This window comes from Diabrotica undecimpunctata, chromosome 1 (assembly GCF_040954645.1).
Source record: "Diabrotica undecimpunctata isolate CICGRU chromosome 1, icDiaUnde3, whole genome shotgun sequence".
Taxonomy (NCBI): Eukaryota; Metazoa; Arthropoda; class Insecta; order Coleoptera; family Chrysomelidae; genus Diabrotica; species Diabrotica undecimpunctata.
In genome coordinates, this window is record NC_092803.1 from 96,564,691 (window position 1) to 96,588,923 (window position 24,233).

At 28.8% G+C, this 24,233-nt stretch overlaps 1 protein-coding gene across 2 annotated transcripts; it reads right to left on the reverse strand.

Moving 5' to 3' along the window:
• Positions 1-2,797: 2,797 nt before the first annotated feature.
• Positions 2,798-24,233, reverse strand: LOC140451649 (uncharacterized). Of its 2 annotated transcripts, XM_072545493.1 has the most exons (3): positions 24,126-24,233; positions 4,447-4,643; positions 2,798-3,816 (listed from the first exon to the last, which is right to left on the reverse strand). In XM_072545493.1, exons 2-3 carry the CDS (start codon positions 4,535-4,537, stop codon positions 3,113-3,115), a joined length of 795 nt encoding a protein of 264 aa, XP_072401594.1. In that variant the 5' UTR covers positions 4,538-4,643; positions 24,126-24,233; the 3' UTR covers positions 2,798-3,112. The 2 variants fall into 2 exon arrangements, with proteins under 2 accessions (XP_072401594.1, XP_072401598.1); XM_072545497.1 differs by lacking the exon at positions 24,126-24,233 and having other exon boundaries at positions 4,447-4,850.

A 24,233-nucleotide genomic window follows, 5' to 3' on the forward strand; every position in this document is an offset into this window, starting at 1 on the left:
GATTCCCAAGTGCATCTATCTAGGGATTGGTCAAGGTCAAACACAGTAAAAGTGATTTAATAAAAACAAATCAAACTAATATCCTCGTGCAAGTGGTTTTATTAATCATACCTTAGTTATAGGTACATATCTACATTATACTTTATATATTTATATTTCATATAGATAGATAGATAGATCTTTATTTAAATAGAAAACCTATTATACATACAATATAAAGAAAGTACACTATAAATGTTTGATACATATATATTGTGTAAGTAACATTTTGAAATTATTGAGACTAGTAGGTACATTTTTTTACAGATGTTGTTAACTGATTAAATTTAAGGAAGATTTTAAAAAAGAGCAAATTCTTCGTACTCTTATACATAGTCTTAGTTACATATATGTCATCCAAACCTCGGGTATTATAAGAATGAATACTTTTGTTGAAAGAAATGAATCGTTCAAAATATTCAGGTGATAAGTCTATTTTCAACAGAGAACCAATTTAGAGTATTTAACATCCTCCCAATTGGGGTATGTTAAATAAGATTGATGAGCAATAGTCAAAATGAGGTTGAATAATTGTGTAAGTTTTTTTGATATTTTTTTATGAATGTACTCGAAGTGACTTAAAATTCAGAATATTGTCAAGCTGGAATCCCAAATATTTAACTGTTGTGACAATTTCAATTTTTTCATTATTAATATTTAAATTTATGATTTCAGATATATATATATATATATATATATATATATATATATATATATATATATATATATATATATATATATATATATATATATATATATATATATATATATATATATATTTATGTTTGGTAGTTAAAACCATTGCCTTTGTTTTTTTCACATTCAACTTCAGTTTATTCATTTTTTAATATTTATTAACCATATCTAAAATAGTGTTCATTTTTTGAATACCTACATCAAAATTTTCATCACTACAACAGATTAGAGTATCATCGGCAAAAAGATTAATAAATTGACAAATTACAAAAATATCGATATCATTAATGTACAGAATAAATAAACGAGTGCCTAATACGCTACCTTGAGGAATCCCTGTATTACTATCCATTTCACATGACAATTGCTCTTTAAATCGAACTTTCTGTTCGCGATCTTGTAAATAATTTTCTAACCACGCAATTACTGTACCACCTATACCATACTGTTTAAGTTTAGAAATCATTATTGTCCTGTCAATGGTTTCAAAAGCTCTTTTTAAATCAAGAAATACACCACAACTACGTACTTATTTTTATCTAAATTACTCTTTATGTGACATAATGTAACTTGTAACACTGATTCACAAGAGAATTGTTTTTGAAAACCTGATTGATTATTAATTAAGATTTTATTTTTGTTACATGTTCTAATAATTGTTGATAAACAGCAATTTCTAATATTTTCTCTATAGTAGGTAAAGTATTGATTGGTCGGAATTCTTCAGCTTTGATAGTGTTGGGTATTTTTTTTAATAGGGGTGATAGTACTTATTTTTAATACATCAGGAATTCTACCCGTAGTAAGAGATGTATTAATTAAATTTAACATAACGTGCCCAATGGTTTCAAAAACTTCGTTTACCATTCTGCAATTTAACGTTTCATGTAGTGAGAATTTATTATCTAAATTGCCAATAATTTTTCACAAATCCTGCATAGAGATCTCTTAAAATTTTTCAAAATTTAAATATAGATTACTATTTACATTACACCATGTTTCAGAATTATCAATACTTTGAACAATGCTTTCAAATAAAATACTCATTAAAACTGCTAGATATTTCTACGCTGTTTGTTAACTGTTTTAGGCCAGTAGTAGTTTCAAAGGTTACCGTGTTTGGCATTTCTTGACTATTATCATTGATTAATTTTTTTTAAGTTTTCCACATTTATTTTTAATTGTTTCTATACCTGTCTATTTTGTTAAAATAGAACCTCTCATTTCTAAACATAGTCACTACCTCATTTCTATGTCTCTTAAAAACCTGCCATTTATGTTGCTTTTCAATGACATCAATACATTTTTTAAAATCTTTATAAGCCCTATCATATCATTTAATTTGTTTAAATACGTTATAATCAAACCAAGGTAATTTTGATTAAAACTGGCATGTTACAATTGATATTATGCCATTGATTACATTTTCACAATTTTGCAAAATTTACTGGTAAATGATATTAACATCAACAGAATTTAAATTAAAGTGACAAATGATAAGATTAGTTTTGATTTTATCTAAGTTTTGATTACATAAATTTCTAAACTTGGATATATTACCATTAGATATATTATAACTATTATTATTGGAGATATTTACTGAAATAACGAAATGATCAGTAATTTTTTGACAATCGTGAACCCAAGCACTTATATTATTTTGATTAGAAAGTACATAATCTACCAAAGTTTTACTAGTGTCAGTAATACGGGTAGGATCACTAATATATTGTTTTATCCCATAAGCCGAAAACAATTTTTTACCATAGAAATTACAAGCCAAAAAGTCAATATTAAAATCACCAACTAACACACAACGGTAGTTTGTAGTAAATGAGGCTTCACATATTTATACAGCACAAATAGATTCACTTGGTATTTGAGATTTGGATGTGCACTGTTGTTGACGTTCGGTTTTTCCTTACTTTCTGAATTTTATTTTGGTACCATGAAGGCATTTTACTTGGCGAGACGTTACCAAAATAAAATTTAAAAAATTTGGAAAAACTGAATGTCAACACCAGTTCGCATCCAAATGTTAAATACAAAGTGAAACTGATCGTGCTGTATATAAATATATTATCATTTTTTGAATGAGTTACATAAATGTGTAAATATATTATATTGCCAGAAGTTTTCTGCAGCATCCATTAACATCTTTATGTATTCTTGATCATATGGTACCCATATATCAAAAAATTTTAAATTTTCCTCAAAATCAGGATCTGCAACACAAAATAATGCTTTTTGTTTCTTACATAGAAACATCTGTAGCTGCACTTGAGCTTTATATTTTGCTGTAATTTCCATATTTTTTGTTAAATAGTTACAAATAGTTTTCTCAGATTGAGGACATTTTATTTCAACTACAAATTCTTCAGATATAGCATCTGGAGAAGCCCCAAATATTGGATGCCTGTGATTTAATTGTAACCCAATATGACTGAGTTTTATCTTTATTTTTTTTTTCTAAAGCTTTAATTACAGCGTCCTCAAGCCTTTTTCCTCGAGACATGGCTTCTGTAGCAGGAAGTTTGGTTACACCAAGTATTTGGTTAAACAGGAAACCATCTGATTTTTTGCAGTGTGCTGCATCATAAATCTTTGATGCAGTTATTCTTGCATATTGCAGGTCAAACCATAAACCGGAATTAGACTGTTCAATGGTTATTGCTGCAGCTTCAGAACATAGTTGGGGATCCATTTCCTGATAACAGAATTCTAGAAATTCTGAAAAATTTAGTGCCATTTTGGAAAAATCATTTCTGCTAACAAAATTTAACATTGATTGATATAGTCCAAGATGTTGCAAAATTCTGTTAGGCTTGAAGTGTTTCAATAGCTGACTCTCAACATTATGTTCTAGTCCTTGGTTCACAACTTCCTGTAAAAAAAGTGAGCTTTCTTCATCTGAGCTCAGTTCTTCTTGTGCTCCAAAATCCTTCAAAGTTAGGTATTTAACTGAAGTTCCAACTTTGGAAAGTTTATTCTTTGCCCAGTAACAAGCAACTTCAGTTGGAGAAGGTTCTTCACTCCTTCTGTGAAGCCACATCAAGAGTGCTATGGAATGCTTACACCCACCTAAAACAAAGTAAATGCTATACTTATAAATTATACCCAAAATTAATATCATTTCATAGTATGTATTTGCTATCCTTTACGTTCCATATTACAATTAGATTGGAAGCATTTAAAATGTGGACATATTGAAGAATTTCCTGGATAGACAGAATAACCCATGAAGAAGCACTCAGAAAAATAGAGATCAAGCAGGGAGATACTGGATTCCATCAAAATAAGAAAACTGCAATACTTGGGTCATACTTATAACAGCAGGTGGTGACAGATATGAACTCCTAAAATTAATAATGCGGGGAAAGATTCAAGGAAGATGCAGCATAGGAAGAAAAAAATTGTCCTGGCTGAGAAATCTCAAAGAATGGATTGGATGCAGCTCAAATGAACTCTTTTGGGCTGTATAGTGCCAAAAGTTAGAATAGGCAATGATGATGGCCAACCTTCATCGCGGAGATGGCATGTAAAGAAGACATTCCATAAACATAAACAGTTTTTAAATAGCATCAAAGACATATAAAACATTTTTTTAGTCTTAAAATCGTAGAATCTCAATATAAAAAAACTATAAATCTCATGACTAAAACTAATCTGATATTTACCTAGTACATTTTTTATCATTTTAAAAATATTTACCTGAAGAGGCAGCACAGTCATGGCACTGAATATTTAACACCTTTTCACATTCCTCATCAATATTGCAAGTTACAGCATATTGTGTTTTCATCACATTGTGTTCAGGTGTCACTTTAGCTTTAACTGTGCATACATTTTTATCTCTTCGAACTTGCACCCATCCAACAGCAGAGTTCCCATAAGAAGGCCTAGCGGATCTGTAAATAAGTAGAAATATTTAACAAGTAGGTACCTATGTAGATGTAAGTATTTTTTTGCCTAATATTTTAATTTCAAGTAACTAAAAATATATTGTCATTTACACTTCATATTATTGCATATTATTCATATTATTATTCACATTATCCATATATTATTCACATAACTTATTATAATGATTATAATTTAAGGGCGTAGGCACAAAATTTCGCACCAATGTGTTTTACATGCATTCATTTTTTTCTAATCCTGAGGAAATTAATAAGTATTTTTGAAAAATTTAAACGCAGAATGAAAGATTACGTTATTACCGAGGGCCGAGAGTCTCTGAAAACTTCTATAATGTTTATTTTAATAAGTTACAGGGGTAAAAAACTAAAGAAAAAATTTAGTGTGATTTTTAATTTCAAATATCTCATTAAAAAGAAACTTTTTATTCATTCTAAGGGACTTTCGGCCCTCGATAATAAAGTATTCTTTCCTTCTGCGTTTAAATTTTTCAAAAATACTTATTAGTTTTCTCAGGTATCGAAAAAAATGATTACATATAAAGTACATCGAAAATTTTGACAGGCGTCAAAATTTTGCATTCTCTTCCTTTCCTCGTAACTTTAATAAGTTTTAACTTGTATGAAAAATACTTTTATCGATTTATATTATACGTAAAACTATTAAGTATGGTTTATATCCTACCTGTTAGTTTTCAGCAAGAGAAAAACTTTCGCTGTTTTTGATGTAAGTCCCCACCATAAATATATCCACTAAGGGTAAATTGTCAGACTGTCCCTTTAAAAACCCAGCGTCAGTCATTTAAAAAAAACTATTTTACACACATAGAGTGTATTAGACCGGTAGAGTGCGTCTTTATATTTAAAAAAATTTGCAAATATATATATATATATATATATATATATATATATATATATATATATATATATATATATATATATATGTATATATATATATATATATGTATATATATATATATATATATAGATCCTACAGACATTGATGCGTCCTTACATTTATGTTTTTGCATGTAATGCTGCATCCACCGCATTGTTGCGTCAATATACGGACGCTGGATTACAATCGCTTATATTTCAAAAATGATCGTTACCAATTTCTCCTAACTGACATCAGGGGACACTCGTAATCCAAACAAGGGATGTGGCAAATTTGCATATAGTTCTGAGTTATAGCAACAAATTTATTAAGGATTTTAAGTGACGCAACAATGGTGTTAGCATGAAATTTTTGTGTATATATTAGTTCATGGTATCTCATGCAGGAGGCGTATGAAACAATGGAGTATACTTCATTGGTGTATATTATTTTCATTCTCTCGATTATTCTGCGTCATTTCAATTTGGCAACATTGCTAACCGTCTGAAATACCATTAAATATATAGATGTTTTGCAGTAACATGTAGGTAATAGAGTTTAAGTTGTAAATATGTATATTATTTTTACAATATTACTTTGATGACATTTCATATTTAAGCTTTTTACTAAAATTGCATCCTTTGAAAATGTTTACAGCAACCTTCATCTAGAAGCTGTGGTACTTTACTCTTGTACTTTTGTTTTTTGTGATTTTTTAAGAATGTATATTTCCGATATATGCAAAGCTGGTCTTGCGGACAACTTTTATTTGAAAAGCCTTTCGATATTGTAAAAGAACAAATTCAGATTCGGGGTGGTTAATTAGTGATAAATTTAAATACAGGGACAGACTTTTAGACGTTTTTCAAAAACTAGATAAAATATATTTTTGTGCATGATAAACCTGATAACGAAAGTCGCATAACCCACCCACCTTGAAACGATATCAGGTACGTGACGGGTCAACATCAGATTTTTTAACATTTTAATAGATAGGTGTTAGAAGTTAGCCTTTATTTTATGAGTAGAAAATTGAAAAAGGTACGATAGTTAAACAATCCCTTCGGAACAAAATTAAATACTTCCAAAATGTGTATTTTTATACAATTATTTATATTTAATTTAAACACGAATGCACAAGTTTAAATGGATGTACTTACGTTACTTAATTTAACACAAAGATTGTTTTATTGAGTTTGCTTTATACAGTATCAATTAATCTATAGGCTAAAAACTGAACCTGTCAAGAAGTCAGAGAATTTTCAATCTGCTAAAAGATGAATGGTCCATACCAAATCATGAAATCACTAAAGGGACATATCTGAAGAACAAAATGTTAGATTGGTGTAAACTCAGGATTACTACTGATGCAGTAATAATAGCACAGCCACACAAAATAAAAAGAAAAGTGTCTACTACGCACTACGCTAGTGTAGGTATTCCGATGTATTTTTGTGCATATTTGTTAAATATTTACGAGTAGATCCTCAGTTACGGAAAGTTTCTTTAGTGGCAAAGAAAGATTTATTGATTTGTAGCAACTGATCTAAAAATTTTCAAAAATTATTTATTGAAGAAAGCAGATGAATCTATTCAACATTTAAAGAATAATAAAAATAGTAAAATAAGCTACAAGTTAATTATATAATACATAAAATTAATGGAAATAATTTTCTGCCGTTTGATTTTATTGAATCGTGAAAGAGTTGGCGAAACGGAGCGCATGCCAATTCACGTTTATTCTGAAACAAGTACTCATCAAACATGAAGAGTTTTGAGAAGCCATAACACCTACTGAAAAAATATTGCTGACTAAATTCAAAAGAGTTGTAATTCGTGACAAAGGAAGGGGTATTCCGGTGCTCTTCAGCATTGACCTACAAGAACACACAGGTGTTTTGACAAATTGAAGAAAAAACTTTGTTGAGGATTCAAATATATATTTGTTCCCGAAAATCGGTACAAATAATCCGACGACCGGTTATAAAGTTAAGGAAAAACATGTCAAAATGAGTGAAGTAAAAAATCCTGGTGCCATTACATCAACGAGATTATGCAAATATTTAGCCAGCCAAATCTTCAACATGTAGCCGAATGATATCGAACAACTAACAACTTTTATGGGTCACATTAATGACGTACATAAACAGGTGTATAGATTGCCTGATGACTTATGATACATGTGATGTAGTATAAGCAAATGATGCAGAATTAGATGGTAGTGAGTTAGTTTGTCGAACCTGAAAATGTCGCTACTATCAACAAAAAAAGTCATACTCTGGTGCCATGTACTTTAGACCAAAAAGAAATTGCAAAAAAATTCTTTACAGATCACATAAGAAACAAGACACCACCGAAAAAAGGAGAGTGTGAAGAACTTAAATCCAGCAATACAAATATTTTTGGCAATAAAACATGGCTCCAAATTAAGGTTTTTATACGAAATATTTACCGATTGATTTGTGATGCAAATTGACACTGGGCTGACAATCACGAGATACATTAATGCTTGCCGCTAGTTGATGGTTTATTCTTACTTCTGTGCTTATAGCACATTCGAAGTAATTTTTTGAGTTCAGTGTATTTTATTCAATAGAATGTAGTATTTTGTATTAGTTTACTATAGTTTTAAATTTCTACTCAAGTTCTTTATTAAAACGAAAATGATTATTGATTTGTGTTATTTTAAATGTTTCACTTCATTCCTATAGTCAACTTTGTATCTCTTTGGAGATAATACTCTTTTTAATCTAAGAGGGGATGAGAAAAGAGAAAATTTTCACGTTTATTAAAATTATTATTAAAATTGTTAACCATCTTTAGTTTCAGAGCTTACTCTTTTATTAATAATATGTAGTCTTTAGTTTAGTTTAGTTTTTTAAATTTTTGGTCTTATCAAAAATTGTTAAAAAAAAATAATCAACACAGTTACAACTGTTTGTTACTTATAATATTTTTTGAGATATTCACCTACTTTGAAGTAATCCTTAAAACGAAAAAACTTTCAACTGCATTTTTCTCAAAAATTATCTTGTGTGATTTATATTTAATATTAGTCTGGGTATATAAATAATACGCTTTTTCGAATTTTGTTACAAAAAATGGAATTTGTTGATGTCGATACCGTTATAAGCACCATTTTCTATCATCCAAAAAAAGGAAATTAAGTGTTTTTTCGTATTATACGATTTTTTAATATCTAAAAAATTTCAAATGTAATAAATATTTATATATAATAAAAGTTATAACATTAATTATGCCTGATACATTATATTTAAGATATTTTTTAAAGTTACAAATAGATAAAAAATATGTTTTTGAAGCAGTACGATTACTTCAAAACTAATTAATATTAAAAAAAAATGTTATTTATAAACAATTCAGTTCTGAATGTAGCTCATAACAGCTCATAACAGTTTCTATTCTCTCACTTTTTATTTTTGATACTTTACTGGTATTTCAAAAGTGTTTGAAATACCAGTAAAGTATCAAAAGTGTTCAAAAACACTGATAATTGTTAATAACTTTTATTAAAAAGGTTTTCCGATGCAACATAATTTACATTATATCTTTTTTGAGAAATATGAGTATTTTGGAATTTCTATAATAAAGTTATTAGTTTTGACATTATTATTAAAATATTCGTATATCATGTAATACTGAAATGTGCTTAGAAAATTATGAACATTCTGTATAGTGCCTTAGTATTTGCGGCATATTTTGATTAACTTTTTGACTTTTTCTTTTTCTTTAATTCTTACTTTAATATCTTTAATTCTCATTTTATATTAGTGATATTCCTGTGAGTCAATAATTTTCATAAATAACACTATATCAGTTTTTCCTGATTTACAATTTCTTTTCGTTTTGTCATTATGGCTTCATTTATAAAATGATGCTACTCATTATTTAGCAGACAACCTTGAGAATATAAGATGGCATTTTCTACGCAGACATATTTTCTAACAGAGTACAGATAGTATTTAGGATGACATCAAAATGAATGATAAACTGAACCGAGGTATTTGATAATGGCAACGTTGCGGATGCAGAAACAGCTTTAGTATGAACAAAAATACCCGTTGCGGACACAGAAATGTCGGCTTGCTGTAATATGGTATATTGGGACGTTCCAACGATGGCAAAATATGTGGATGCAAAATTGCTATCGTAGTGAAAGTAAAAATCATCTTCTTTATTCTTAAAGTATATAGAAAACTGAGTTGACACTGAAGTAGCCATGGTTGCGGGATAGTCAACAACAGTCTAAAATTTAGATATATTTCAATTTTTCGAGTGGACGCACAAACATACCTATAATAAAATGATGCAGCAATGATGGTAAGATTTATATATATATATATATATATATATATATATATATATATATATATATATATATATATATATATATATATATATATATATATATATAACTGTTTTGGATGGGTTGGAGTCAATAATAGGGCTATTGGTTAACTATTTTTTTATTCTCGAGCTTTCAATTGTGTTTACAATTATTATCAAGAGCTAAAAAAGACAAAATACTTACAAGGTTGAACTAAAAAGAAAAAACAATTTTTGTTAACTTACCAAATAAAAATTAGTTTGGTAAGTAAAAATCACTGCTTACATGTTCAAAATATTTAATACAAAAATGCTTTTATCTAATAAATGTTTCTCTGAAAAATTTTTTTAATTTTGAAAACATTTTTTTAATATAAGAATAATTGAATTTATAAATAAGTTTAAATAGCAACCAATTACAAATAGCCTCAATGTCATAAATGCCAACATAAAATTTTTATTTTTGACAATTATATTGCCAAAAGTAAAACTTCGTTTAAACATTCTTTTTTGTTTAGTAACAAAAAGAAGAAGATTTATTCACCCTTGACAGATGTCTGAAAGAATGTGACAGATATATGGAGAATTAAATATGACATTTTACAAGTTTTATATATAAATCATAAAGAGAGAATATAATTATAAATTTTGCTTAAATTTTGAATTTCAGATCTTTTGTTTAAACTCTTATCATTTTTGCTAATACAAACCATTTCCAAAAAAGTCCTTTTAAATTTATTACTTTCACTACATAAAATTTTAATGTTATCAAAATCCATAATATGGTCTTTATCGATTACATGTTCTGCCAAAGCACAAGATGGTTTTTTAATTCTGCAATCACTTTTGTGAGAAATAATGCGATTTGAAAGATTTCTTCCGGTCTCACCAACATATTCAGCCTCACACTGAGTACAACTAATGCTGTATACTAAATTCGTTTTTTCAAATTTGTCTATAGGATATTTAGTTTTAGAATATAAAGATGAAATAGTTTTGATGTTCTTTGTTGCTATTTTTATATTGTCAATAACCTTTAGTGTTTGTATTAATTTAGGTGTTAATGATGGTATAAAAGGTAGTGAATGATAATAGATGTTCTGATTGTTAGATACAATGTTTTGAGATTGAGCAAAAAATGGTGTTAAATTATTTATATTACCAATATTAGAAAAAAGCATCCTATGTAGCATATCTGGAGGATAAGAGTTTTCAATTAGAATATTTTTTAATAACTGAAGATCTTCCTGTAGATAACCTGGATGAAAAAGTTTTAAAACACGTTCTTTTAATCCTTATAACAAGATTAAAAGAAACTAATTGTCAAAAATAAAAATTTTATGTTGGCATTTATGACATTGAGGCTATTTGTAATTGGTTGCTATTTAAACTTATTTATAAATTCAATTATTCTTATATTAAAAAAATGTTTTCAAAATTAAAAAAATTTTTCAGAGAAACATTTATTAGATAAAAGCATTTTTGTATTAAATATTTTGAACATGTAAGCAGTGATTTTTACTTACCAAACTAATTTTTATTTGGTAAGTTAACAAAAATTGTTTTTTCTTTTTAGTTCAACCTTGTAAGTATTTTGTCTTTTTTAGCTCTTGATAATAATTGTAAACACAATTGAAAGCTCGAGAATAAAAAAATAGTTAACCAATAGCCCTATTATTGACTCCAACCCATCCAAAACAGTTATATATTTGTTCCAAACGAGTCACAAGTACTTCTTTTTTCTTATTCTTGTAGAAATATATATATATATATATATATATATATATATATATATATATATATATATATATATATATCTTAAAATGCTTTATATGTAACAAACTAAAATTTATAGATACCTTGCTTCACTTTTCAAATTCTAAAACAACTCCAGTTTCTTCTTGTTAAGAAGACTATGTCATCTACATAAATAGTATATGTATTGCTATTTACATGTGTAATTAATTTTATATTTGGTAAGGAAAGGTTTATCAAATAAACACTTATTTAAAAGGAGGAAAACTCATAGTCATTTACTTTAAAATTGAATATAAAAAATACATATTTAGAAATAAAATGAAAAAGAATAGGTATATCTAACATTTTACAAGGATTCAATAATATATTCTCAGAATAAACAAATTCTAGTTGAATATAGGTACAAGAGAAAGACAGAAGATTACTATATAAATTCAAAACATATATAGTGAAAGTACAATAATAGAGTAGCAGTAGACAAGTACCTAGATAAAATAAACAATACACTGGAATCTGGCTAAATAGCATCTAAGATAGCAAGACCAACCATTCATACCCAATTCATCATCACCAATCATTCAGGGCTCAATTAAACAACCAAGATGAGATATTACAAAAAAAAGTAAATTCCAATTGCACAAAACCTTAATACATCCAGTATTTACATAGGATCTGAAATCTGGTTACTTACTCAAAGTGAAGACAGCGAATTGGCTACTTTAGGCAGAACAATCTTGACATATATACAAAGGAGAAAAATAAAAAAGGCAGATGGAGAAGAATATATGACCCAATATGACCTAGTGTTAATTTTATGTAACACTTGCAGATGTATTTAGTCGGCTTTACATGAAGTTTCATTTTGACTACAATCACATAGATGACGGTATAAAGCATTCAAAACAAACATAAGGAAGCCTTCCGTGCAAAGTCATACTGATAGTTGTTTTAGTTAGTGAGTAAGTGCAGTCTAAACTAAGTATAATTTAGAAAGTATCATAGAGCATAACATTTGTTTCGAGTAAGTGCTGCAAAAACCTTATTTTTAGAGTAAAACGCATATTTTTACAAGAATACTGTTAAATAGTGCTTTTTTGTTGTTGTCTGTGAAAATAGTTAATCACTTTGTCTATGTTTGATAAAAACAGCTTGGAATAATTGTAAATTTACTTATATGTAACGTTAGGCTCTTTGAGGTGTATGTGTTGTTTTTCAACTTTTCGCTAATATAAACTTTTTGAAATTAATTAATTAATTTATTTATTTGTCTACGAGAAATTGCCCAATTTAAATACAATCGTATAATACAAAAATATAAAATCCTAATTACTCACATACATAGCATAAAATTAAAATTAAAACTAACATAGACAAAAAAATAAACACAAAAAAACTAAAACTAGGTCACAATAATTTAAAATCAATTAAAATAATTTACGCAGCTAGTGGCATCAAATAATCACAGGAAAGATATTAACTGCACTTTAAAAGTAGGTACTTTGCTTTTCAAAGCAATCCAACCTATCTGTATACTTATTAATTTGCAAACCTAGCCAGACCTAGATAGATAAGAATTATATCCATAGTTAGTTCTATAATGTTTAATTAGGTTAATAGCCTGGTTTGTCTAGAAGCACATGAAGGTTAATTTTTCCTAACAGTTGTGGACTGAAACTATGGGAGTGCAATAGACTATACAGCATAGTTAGATCTTTGTGCATGCGTCTGACCTGAAAAGTTACGATGTTGAGAGAATTTTCAATGTTAGGGTGATTGGATAAAACTTGTTCATTACTGAGAAAAAAAGAATTGACAAATTTGGAATGTGGATCATGACATTTCATAAAGTGAGTAGACAATAACATTTTGGCTGCTGCATCTATAGCTTATGGTGCTACTCCTGTGGGAACTGTGGTCATATATAGTAAATAAGAAAAAAAATATGTACAAATTCCAAGACCTAAAATCATTGCCAAATATTAATAATATGGGAGGAATCAATTTGATGGACCAAAACATATCTACATATAGAATTGGAATCTGTTCAAAGAAGTGGTGGTAGTATATCTTCACATGGCTCATTGATCCAAGTATTAATAACAGATGGATACTCTGCAAGTACTACTACACCAAGATTTCCTAATTAGATTTCAGAAGATGTATTGCTTAGTCATATCTTAACAAATATACAAATGCATGGTGGAAGACCCAGTTCTTTGAAATTTAGTGTTTCGCTTAATAGAATATCAGACAATCTAAGGTGCGATGGAAACAATCACCTTTTAATAACTATATCTAACAACAAAAGATGTTGCTGTGAAGGATAGGGGTGTAGCAGTAGTACTCGAACAATGTGTAGCAAATGTGATGTTCACATGTGTATTTACTGCAATAATTGTATTTTTCATATGACATTCTAGTTTTAATACAAATTTCGTTGTGTTTCTTAAGAATTTATTTTATTTTAGCTACAATACTATAATGACCTAGCATTACATTTATGTAACACATGTTTGTTGTTAGTTAATAGATTTTTAGATTAAAAAATTGTTAATTTGTCTATTATTATACATTTTTAATAAACATATATTACAAAAAAAACTCGGGTCATAATGGGTTAAATTAACATTCATCAAAATAGGACCACATAATACGAGGAAAGATGAAAGAAGATGAAATACTTTCCAAAATAAACAAATGTCAGATGGACATATAACACGAGGAAGACCAAAGATTAGATATAGGTAAGGAACAAATACTTAGAATAAGTTATTGAAATAGATTGGAATGGAGAAATAAGTATTCCTGAAAAGATCAAAACCCAAACAAAAAAGGTTGTCAAGCCAATGATTATGATCACATTTTGAGAAATAATAGAAAAAGAAACATTTAGTATGATATTCAATAGTATTCTCATTCTCATGCAAAAAAATTGTTGAATAAAATGTCTCCTATAATTTAACCATTGTTCCACATCATTAACATTTCTATTTACCAACACATCAACATTTTCTACAAAATCATCATCACCATCATTATTTTCCCTTAAACCCAGATTGTAAGGTAATGCTGTAGCACATATTATTGCAAGAGATGTATTTAATTTGGATTGTAGAACTTGTTGAAAACAAGGAAACTGTCTTTTTCAGGTTCCAAAATAGCTTTTCTACAATACAATATTTCTTGTTCTTATACGTGCACTATTGTATATATTTCCTTGATCATTACCTAAAAATATACATAATATATACATCTATACAGCGTTTCACGTTAAGAAAATAACATTGCGGAGATAGGGCCATGTATTTCTTATGGACGATAGAAGCGCAGCGATGCCACGATGAACACAAGCACGATTCAGGGTTGTATAATTATTTGTATTTTCGTTTTCACAGACATGAATTAAATAATTGTTTTTTAACGTAATTGACCAAAAGTGCCCATTCAAAACAAGAGATGAAAAGTAGGGAAAATGATTTTAATTAAATAAATAGTATTTACAAAAGATAATTTTATTTTATCTTATTTTAATTATAGTAACGACAGTTGATTTGTTTTTCGGTAAGAATATCATATACCATGAATCATAGAAATCAGTAGAAAATATTGCTTAGTTAAATCATATACTTTGCCGGCTATTAAAGATTTAAAAGCAAATAAACGGACCGCTTGGAATGCATATATCTAATTACTAATTGCAACTTAAAATAATACAGTGTACGTATGTCAGCGATTTTATGTCGTTCTCTGAGACTACATAATGATAATAAGCCTTTGTGGTTCTTCAGTTGTTATTCTGACTTTACAGTTAAATGTTAATTGAAAATGGAAATTCGAAAAATATATCGACAATCTAGTAAACCGCACGCCTGAGAGTTTTGGCAACACTGATCTCCATAAGCCTAATGTTATTTTCTTAACGTGGAACGCTGTATAGTGTACTGATTCTAAACATGCCAGTAGGGGATGGCTTCTATGCATTGTATTATAATCAGTGTGTAAGAGAGAAAGTTTTTAAGTTCAACAACAATACCCATAATCTCCCTTCTATGACCAGAAAGAGCTACAATTCATTTAATGGAGCCTGAATAATGAAAATAAGTCTATACCTGTACATTCGAAAAATGGGCAATCCCATAAAAACTGCTTATATTTTTATAAAGTATCATACAATATTTGTTGTTTAAGTGAATGCGCTGAAGAAATATTGTAAAATTCGATTGGATTTTAGATATAATAAATTGCCCAATTTAAATACAATCGTATAATACAAAAATATAAAATCCTAATTACTCACATACATAGCATAAAATTAAAACTAATATAGACAAAAAATAAACACAAAAAAAGTAAAACTAGGTCACAATAATTTAAAATCAATTAAAATAATTTACACAGCTAGTGGCATCAAATAATCACAGGCAAGATATTAACTGCACTTTAAAAGTAGGTACTTTGCTTTTCAAAGCAATCCAAACTATCTGTATACTTATTAATTTGCAAACCTAGCCAGACCTAGATAGATAAGAATTATATCCATAGTTAGTTTGATGATGTGTAATTAGGTTAATAGCCTGGTTTGTCTAGAAGCACATGAAGGTTAATTTTTCCTAACAGTTGTGGACTGAAACTATGGGAGTGCAATAGACTATACAGCGTAGTTAGATCTTTGTGCATGCGTCTGACCCGAAAAGTTACGAGGTTGAGAGAATTTTCAATGTTAGGGTGATTGATTTGATTAACTGTATGGAGATTCTTAAATGAGATAAATCGTAGGACTTTATGCTGCTCTCTCTCGATTGAAATTAAAAGAATATATTACAGGAACCTTTAGGGGTGACACAATTCCTAAAACTTGTTCATTACTGAGAAAAAAAAAAAGAATTGACAAATTTGGAATGTGGATCATGACATTTCATAAAGTGAGTAGACAATAACATTTTGGCTGCTGCATCTATAGCTTATGGTGCTACTCCTGTGGGAACTGTGGTCATATATAGTAAATAAGAAAAAAATATGTACAAATTCCAAGACCTAAAATCATTGCCAAATATTAATAATATGGGAGGAATCGATTTGATGGACCAAAACATATCTACATATGGAATTGGAATCCGTTCAAAGAAGTGGTGGTGGTATATCTTCACATGGCTCATTGATGCAAGTATTAATAACAGATGGATACTCTGCAAGTACTACTACACCAAGATTTCCCAATTAGATTTCAGAAGATGTATTGCTTAGTCATATCTTAACAAATATACAAATGCATGGTGGAAGACCCAGTTCTTTGAAATTTAGTGTTTCGCTTAATAGAATATCAGACAATCTAATGCGATGGAAACAATCACCTTTTAATAACTATATCTAACAACAAAAGATGTTGATGTGAAGGATAGGGGTGTAGCAGTAGTACTCGAACAATGTGTAGCAAATGTGATGTCCGCATGTGTATTGACTGCAATAATTATATTTTTCATATGAGGACATTCTAGTTTTAATACAAATTTCGTTGTGTTTCTTAAGGATTTATTTTATTTTAGCTACAATACTATAATGACCTAGCATTACATTTATGTAACACATGTTTGTTGTTAGTTAATAGATTTTTAGATTAAAAAATTGTTAATTTGTCTATTATTATACATTTTTAATAAACATATATTAGTTTCTTTAATACATACATTACAAAAAAAACTCGGATCATAATGGGTTAAATTAACATTCAGATGGATGGACATATAACACATAAATATGTTATATGTCCATCTGACATAAATGTCAGATGGACATATAACACGAGGAAGACCAAAGATTAGATATAGGTAAGGAACAAATACTTGGAATGTCATTGAAATAGATTGGAATGGAGAAATAAGTATTCCTGAAAAGATCAAAACCCAAACAAAAAAGGTTGTCAAGCCAATGATTATGATCACATTTTGAGAAATAATAGAAAAAGAAACATTTAGTATGATATTCAATAGTATTCTCATTCTCATGCAAAAAAATTGTTGAATAAAATGTCTCCTATAATTTAACCATTGTTCCACATCATTAACATTTCTATTTACCAACACATCAACATTTTCTACAAAATCATCATCACCATCATTATTTTCCCTTAAACCCAGATTGTAAGGTAATGCTGTAGCACATATTATTGCAAGAGATGTATTTAATTTGGATTGTAGAACTTGTTGAAAACAAGGAAACTGTCTTTTTCAGGTTCCAAAATAGCTTTTCTACAATACAATATTTCTTGTTCTTATATGTGCGCTATTGTATCCATTTTTCTTGATCATTACCTAAAAATATACATATATACATCTAGTGTACTGATTCTAAACATGCCAGTGGGGGATGGCTTCTATGCATTGTATTATAATCAGTGTATAAGAGAGAAAGTTTTTAAGTTCAACAACAATACCCATAATCTCCCTTCTATGACCAGAAAGAGCTACAATTCATTTAATGGAGCCTGAATAATGAAAATAAGTCTATACCTGTACATTTAAAAAATGGGCAATCCCATAGAAACTGCTTATATTTTTATAAAGTATCATACAATATTTGTTGTTTAAGTGAATGCGCTGAATTAATATTGTAAAATTCGATTGGATTTTAGATATAATTTTATCAGGAATATATGGGAATATATGGCTTTCATATACGTTCCAGACGATTTTCTTCTACAATGTGATAAATAAACTCTAAAAATTCTTCAACTTCTACATAACAGTCTAACATTTTTTTATTGTAATTAGAAAAACTAAATAATATATATATTGGAAGTGAATTGGAAAAAATTATTATTCAAACATAAACAAACAAAATTAGGTTAGAATCGATGTGTGAGTGAGGTTGTCCAATACAGATTACTGACTGGATTACCGCAAGTCCGAGATAAGCAACCAAAAAGAAGATGTATTTGGTGACTTTTCTAGTAACTTTCTTGGGTGTGAATCTGTCTTTTTAGTTTACTCCTCCTGGTTAAAAAACAGAGTTTAGTAAAAACAGGCTATAATACGTTGTTCGGTGATAATACAATGGTACGTTATCAAATATATTGTCATGTGCATAAAATGCAATACAATACTGTGACAATACCCATCCATAGGTAAGAAGAAGATTAGGCAATACCGTTGCAGTTGCAGCGTTGCAATACTTATCGTTTTTACCCGTTTATAGGGATGACCAACGAGCGGTATGACGTCACAACAGATTCCGCCCGTTGAAAGAATCATTTAAATTCTGCAGTTTTTAATTGCTTATATTTATTTCATAATAATAAAATATGAGTTTTTTTGTAAACTGGGGTTCTCTTAACAGTAATAAATAACTTTTATCAGTAATATTTCTGGAATTTAATTTTTATGCAGGTTCCCAATTTAATATATGGAGATATCGATGCCCTCTTGTAGTCAAAGGTTCAAACTTCGTGTAGAAAAAATTCCACATCAATTCGGCTAAGGAGATTCCTTCTATCGTTGAAAAACCTAAGCGCCAATAGACCTATCTACCATTTTGAATTTTGCAATCGTAGATCAAACGACTTTATATAAAGCAATCGTAGACTAAGAACCACAACGTTTGGCATTCGTAGACCAAAGTGGTCGCTTGGTCTTTAATTGCAAAATAACAACCCACAGAATACGGAAACTTGTACTGTGACATATGTAATAACTTCTGTGTAAAGTTTTTGTGGTTATTATTATAAAGAGATTTGTGGTTATTTTTAATTATTATAATGAATAATATATCAAGAGGACAACAGATGCTACTTCTAGCACAACTGTCAATAAATGCTGTAGAGGTAAGTAACTGATTTAATCCTTATACTAATTTCTGTAAAAATGTGTAGGTTATGTTTTTATAAAAGTAATTATGTGCGGTTTTTATTTTTCATAATGGCTTTTACATCTAAAAGTATTATACATAATAGCTAATTTAAAATAATTGGGAAAAACGTGACACTATTTTTTTTTAGGAGCTGCATATTAATAATGAAAAAGACACTCAGGTGAGTGAATCACTTATTATTAATGTAAATGGTCAGGAATCCCTGAGTACTAGCAACGCTGATATCCATTTTGAGGATTCAACTATTATTGATGTAGATGACTTTGAATTGAGACAGATAATAAATTCGGACGATTTTGTTTTAAGTGATTATAATTTAGCTATTAAGGACAATGTTAATGATTCAGTTAGTAGTGAGTGTAATCTAATAACGCTACAAAATGTCCAACCTCTCAAAGAAATTCAAACAAACTCCCTTTCAGAGTTTGTGGATACAGCAATAAATCAAACCCAGGAAGAGGAAGATCATGATAGACTAGAAAATAATATAACAGCACGTCCCAAAAAAGGAAGAAAAAGGCAGTACCTGGATCAAACTAGATCTATAAAGAAAAAAAAGGTAAAGACAAACCAAGATTACATAACTACAAAAGGCAATAATAAATATGCAAAAGAGTTTCGAGACTACATTTGCTCCTGCAGGTTGAAATGTAACCAAAATCTGTCTACAGAAGAAAGGCAAATATTATTTAATAATTTTTATAAAGCTGGCTCATACGATCGTAGATGCCTCTTACTTCAAACAATGATTAAAGAAGTGCAAATTAAAAGAAAACGAGTCAAGGGCTCTGACAAGAAGACAAGTACTTGAGAATACTACCTAATAAACCAAAAAGTTTGCAAACAGCTATTCATGCAAACTTTAGAGATATCCAGCTGCTCGATAAATGTAGCACTAAACAAAAAAAAACAAGGTTCTGTGATAGATGGCCAAGGAAATGCTGGAGGTCACAACAAATTAAATGATGCTAAAATCGAAGAAATTGTCAATCATATTTCTAAATTTCCTAGATATGTTTCTCATTACTGCAGGTCTAGAACAACAGCGGAATATCTAAATCCCGACAGCACCCTCCCATTGATGTTTAATGGCGCTATACACACAAAAATATTCTACGATAAATTTAATTTAAAAAGAAAACAGTTAAAAAAAGACACATGTAATGTATGTGACCGTCTTATTATTGAAAAGTGTTCTACCTCGAATGAACAACAAATTCAGGCCGAAGAAAAACATAATAATCATTTAGATATGGCAAAATATGCAAGAGAGCTAATGAACAAGCAGTTTGAGTTAGCAAAAATTGATGAAAACACTGAGTGTATATCATTCGATTTGGAGAAAACTCTGCCTCTACCCAGAGTGCCAACTAATATAGTTTTCTACAAAAGACAGTAGAAGGAGATGCTGAACGAGGAGCCCAAGAAATAGGTTCATGTTTGAGGAAACACATCCTTGAAAGAGTACCACAAGGAACCAAACATGTCAACCTGTGGTCCGACTCCTGTGACGGACAAAATAGGAATATAAAAATTGCTTTACTACTAAAGACAATTTTAGAGGATCATCCAACGTTAGAAGATATTACTCAACATTTCTTAGTTCCTGGTCACAGCTTTTTAAAAAATGATGCTGATTTTTCTGATGTAGAATCAAGCCTGAAACTACAGCAAAGGCTGTATGTTCCTAATGATTATATTGAAGTCATTAAAAGCTGCAGGAAGAAAAATAAATTTATTGTGGAACGAATGATGAAGGAAGATTTTGTTTCTAGTAAAAAATTAGAGGAGTCTATAATAAATCGTAAAAAGAGCACTAAAGGTGAACAAGTAAACTGGTTGCAGTTTAAAATTATTCAAGCACAAAAATCAGAGCCTTTTAAAATATTTGTCAAAAGTCATCTTAAACAAGAGGAGTTTGTTGAAATTGATATTAAAAAGAAAGAAAGGAAATCTAAAGGTCCAGCAATGAGAGTAGACAACGGTACCAACCAAAAGTTCTTTTTTGACAAACTATCTATGTTGTGGCCTCAAGAAAAGCCCATCAGCAAAGAAAAATTGCAAGACCTTAAGTCAATGTTTTACTTGATTCCAAAAGACTGTCTACCATTTTATAAAAGTTTAAAAAGTACTGACATTATAGATGATATTGAGGGGTTCTCGGGCGAGTTAGATTTTGAGGTGGAAGAACAATAATATTACATTGTATGTTTGCAACTGAATGGCGTAATAGACTTGGGAAGGTCGAGGCTCTTTTATAGGGCTGTAGTACCAATGATGATGATGATGTTTGTAACAACTATATAATTTAAGTTTAATGTAGGTATATATGTAGTACTTTTACTTCAATAAAAACATAAGTAACAATATTTTGTTTTATATTATATCTCATTCCATTGATATTATATATATATATATATATATATATATATATATATATATATATATATATATATATATATATATATATATTTATATATATATATATAATATACAAAATTATTTACAATATATGCAGCATATTGAAGATTGTAGACACTCAGAAACACAAATTAGTCATTATGCATTAATAGACCAAGTGCCAATTGGTTTATAGTCTAGCATTGCTTTTCAATAAATTTAAAAAAGTGCTATTTGGCAATAGTAGACTAAGTGATATTTTAGTTAATATTATTGATATAATAGTTATCAATAAACCATTTATCACAAACAATAATAATACTATACCATCATACATGTTATCAATACAAAGATTATCTCATAAAATAATTAGTAACGAATAGGGACAATGCTTTGCAAAATCTCAAATATCTCAAAACGAACATTCTCTCACTTGGTCTACCATTGCATAACACCATCCAATTTTAGGATATATAAACAAATTGCACAAACTAGGATAAAAATGACTACTAAAACCCTTTTTTAGTGGGATTCCATCAAAATTTACACAAATATAACATTGTTTTTTTGCGAAGATAAAAATACATTTGAAATTTGAATCATGTGGATCAGAGTATTTGTTCTCTGGGTGAAGCAAGAAGGGTTCTAGCATCTGAAGGCAAATGAGAAAGATCAGGAACTTCTTTATGAATTTTTAATAAATCACCTAGTTTTAAAGGACAAAATCCATGCATAACTTATTGGAAAAATTAAAAACATCTCGATAAGGTTCTCCAGAATTCTCGTTACAACCATATTTAGATCATTCTTCAGTTTTATTGAAAGAATAGCTTTGTAAATGATCACCAGAATGGTCGTCCACGTGGTAATTTGGATTATTTTAGGTACTTAACATGTTAATAAAAAGTTTAAACCGGAAGTATTGTAACCTGAATTATTTGAACTGAAACTCTCATCAAAATGATCAGTTAGGGATTCCGAAGAAAGATTTGAAGAACATGGAATATCGGGGCTATTAATAATTTCAACAATATTATCTACGTTTTTCGTAACCATCCTCTGTTGATGACGCTTAGAAACAAATCGTTTTCTTTTAAACATAACTAATTTTAGGAAAAATTACGGTACTAGTGTAATAAGCCGGAACCATGTCTACGGAGATGAAATATATATCAATAAATTCTGCTTCATTTACTAATGATTGTGCAATGATTTTTATTCGGTGCAAAATGTTCTTTTTTTATGTAATTTCCATTTAAAATATGCCCGATTTTTAAAAGCCAGCGCCATTATTCGCCATTATTTACCATGAAACAACAAGAAATGACAAGAATAACAACAACTGTTTTATGGTCAAGAAGGGTAATTTTAACCAGTGTTGCCATAGTTATTCAAAATTATATTTTCTAATGAAAAATAAAAATTTACCTAAAACCTAAAGTTTATAAATTATTACCTACTTTTTACTGAAAAATATAGCTTTTTTACAAGGGTCAGGTTAGATTTGGTTACGTTACTTTAAGTTTATTATCACGTTTTCTTATGAAAAATAAAAAATTTGATTTTTAATTATACAAAATTTTATTCTTATTACTGCTTTTTTACCAGAGTTAGGTTAGATTTAGTTACGTTGGTTTAGTTTTAATTTCATGTTTTCTTATGAAATATAAAAATTTTGATTTTTAATTATAACATTTTATTCTTATTACTGCTTTTTTTTACCAGTGTTAGGTTAGATTTGGTTTATTGGTTTCCATTTTTAATAATAAAATAAGACGATGGTTAACGGGTACTCATTTTGCACGTGGTTATTAAGATTGCATCCACCTGTATTAATTAAAGTAATTTTTATGAAATTTTTAGACCTTTTAAAGGTTAAAGCTGGCAACAGTGTCAAAAGTATTTAAAATTTAACTTCTTGCGCATGTACGCCATATTGTTTTGAAATATTAAAAATCTTGATTGTTTTAAACAATTTTACCCATTTTTTTATAATTGAACAGTAAAAAACAGTGATATTTAATATGTTTGTATATATACTTTTCTTTGCTTTTTATGTAAATTTTTTTGATTCATATGTATTTTTGATATAGGGGCACTTTTACTAGTTTAAAGCAAAGAAAACATTAAAATTTGAGGTTTTTTTCACTTTTTCGGCTAGGTCCACAAAAAATTTGGCATTTTTGAGGCGTTCCGGCTTACTAAATAATTACCAAAATTACACTTACCTTTTTGTAATAAAATAAAAACCAAACTCGGAAGTAACCTAACAAATGGTACCAATCCTTTAATGATAATATGGGACGATTTTCACATTTTGGTCCCATGGAAGATAG

Bases quoted from the DNA above. Each gene is read 5' to 3' on its own strand.
- LOC140451649 (XM_072545493.1), bottom strand. From the start codon at position 4,537: ATGAAAACACAATATGCTGTAACTTGCAATATTGATGAGGAATGTGAA. The intron at 3,817-4,446 runs GTAAATATTTTT...ACTTTGTTTTAG, and splicing joins TGACTGTGCTGCCTCTTCAG to GTGGGTGTAAGCATTCCATA.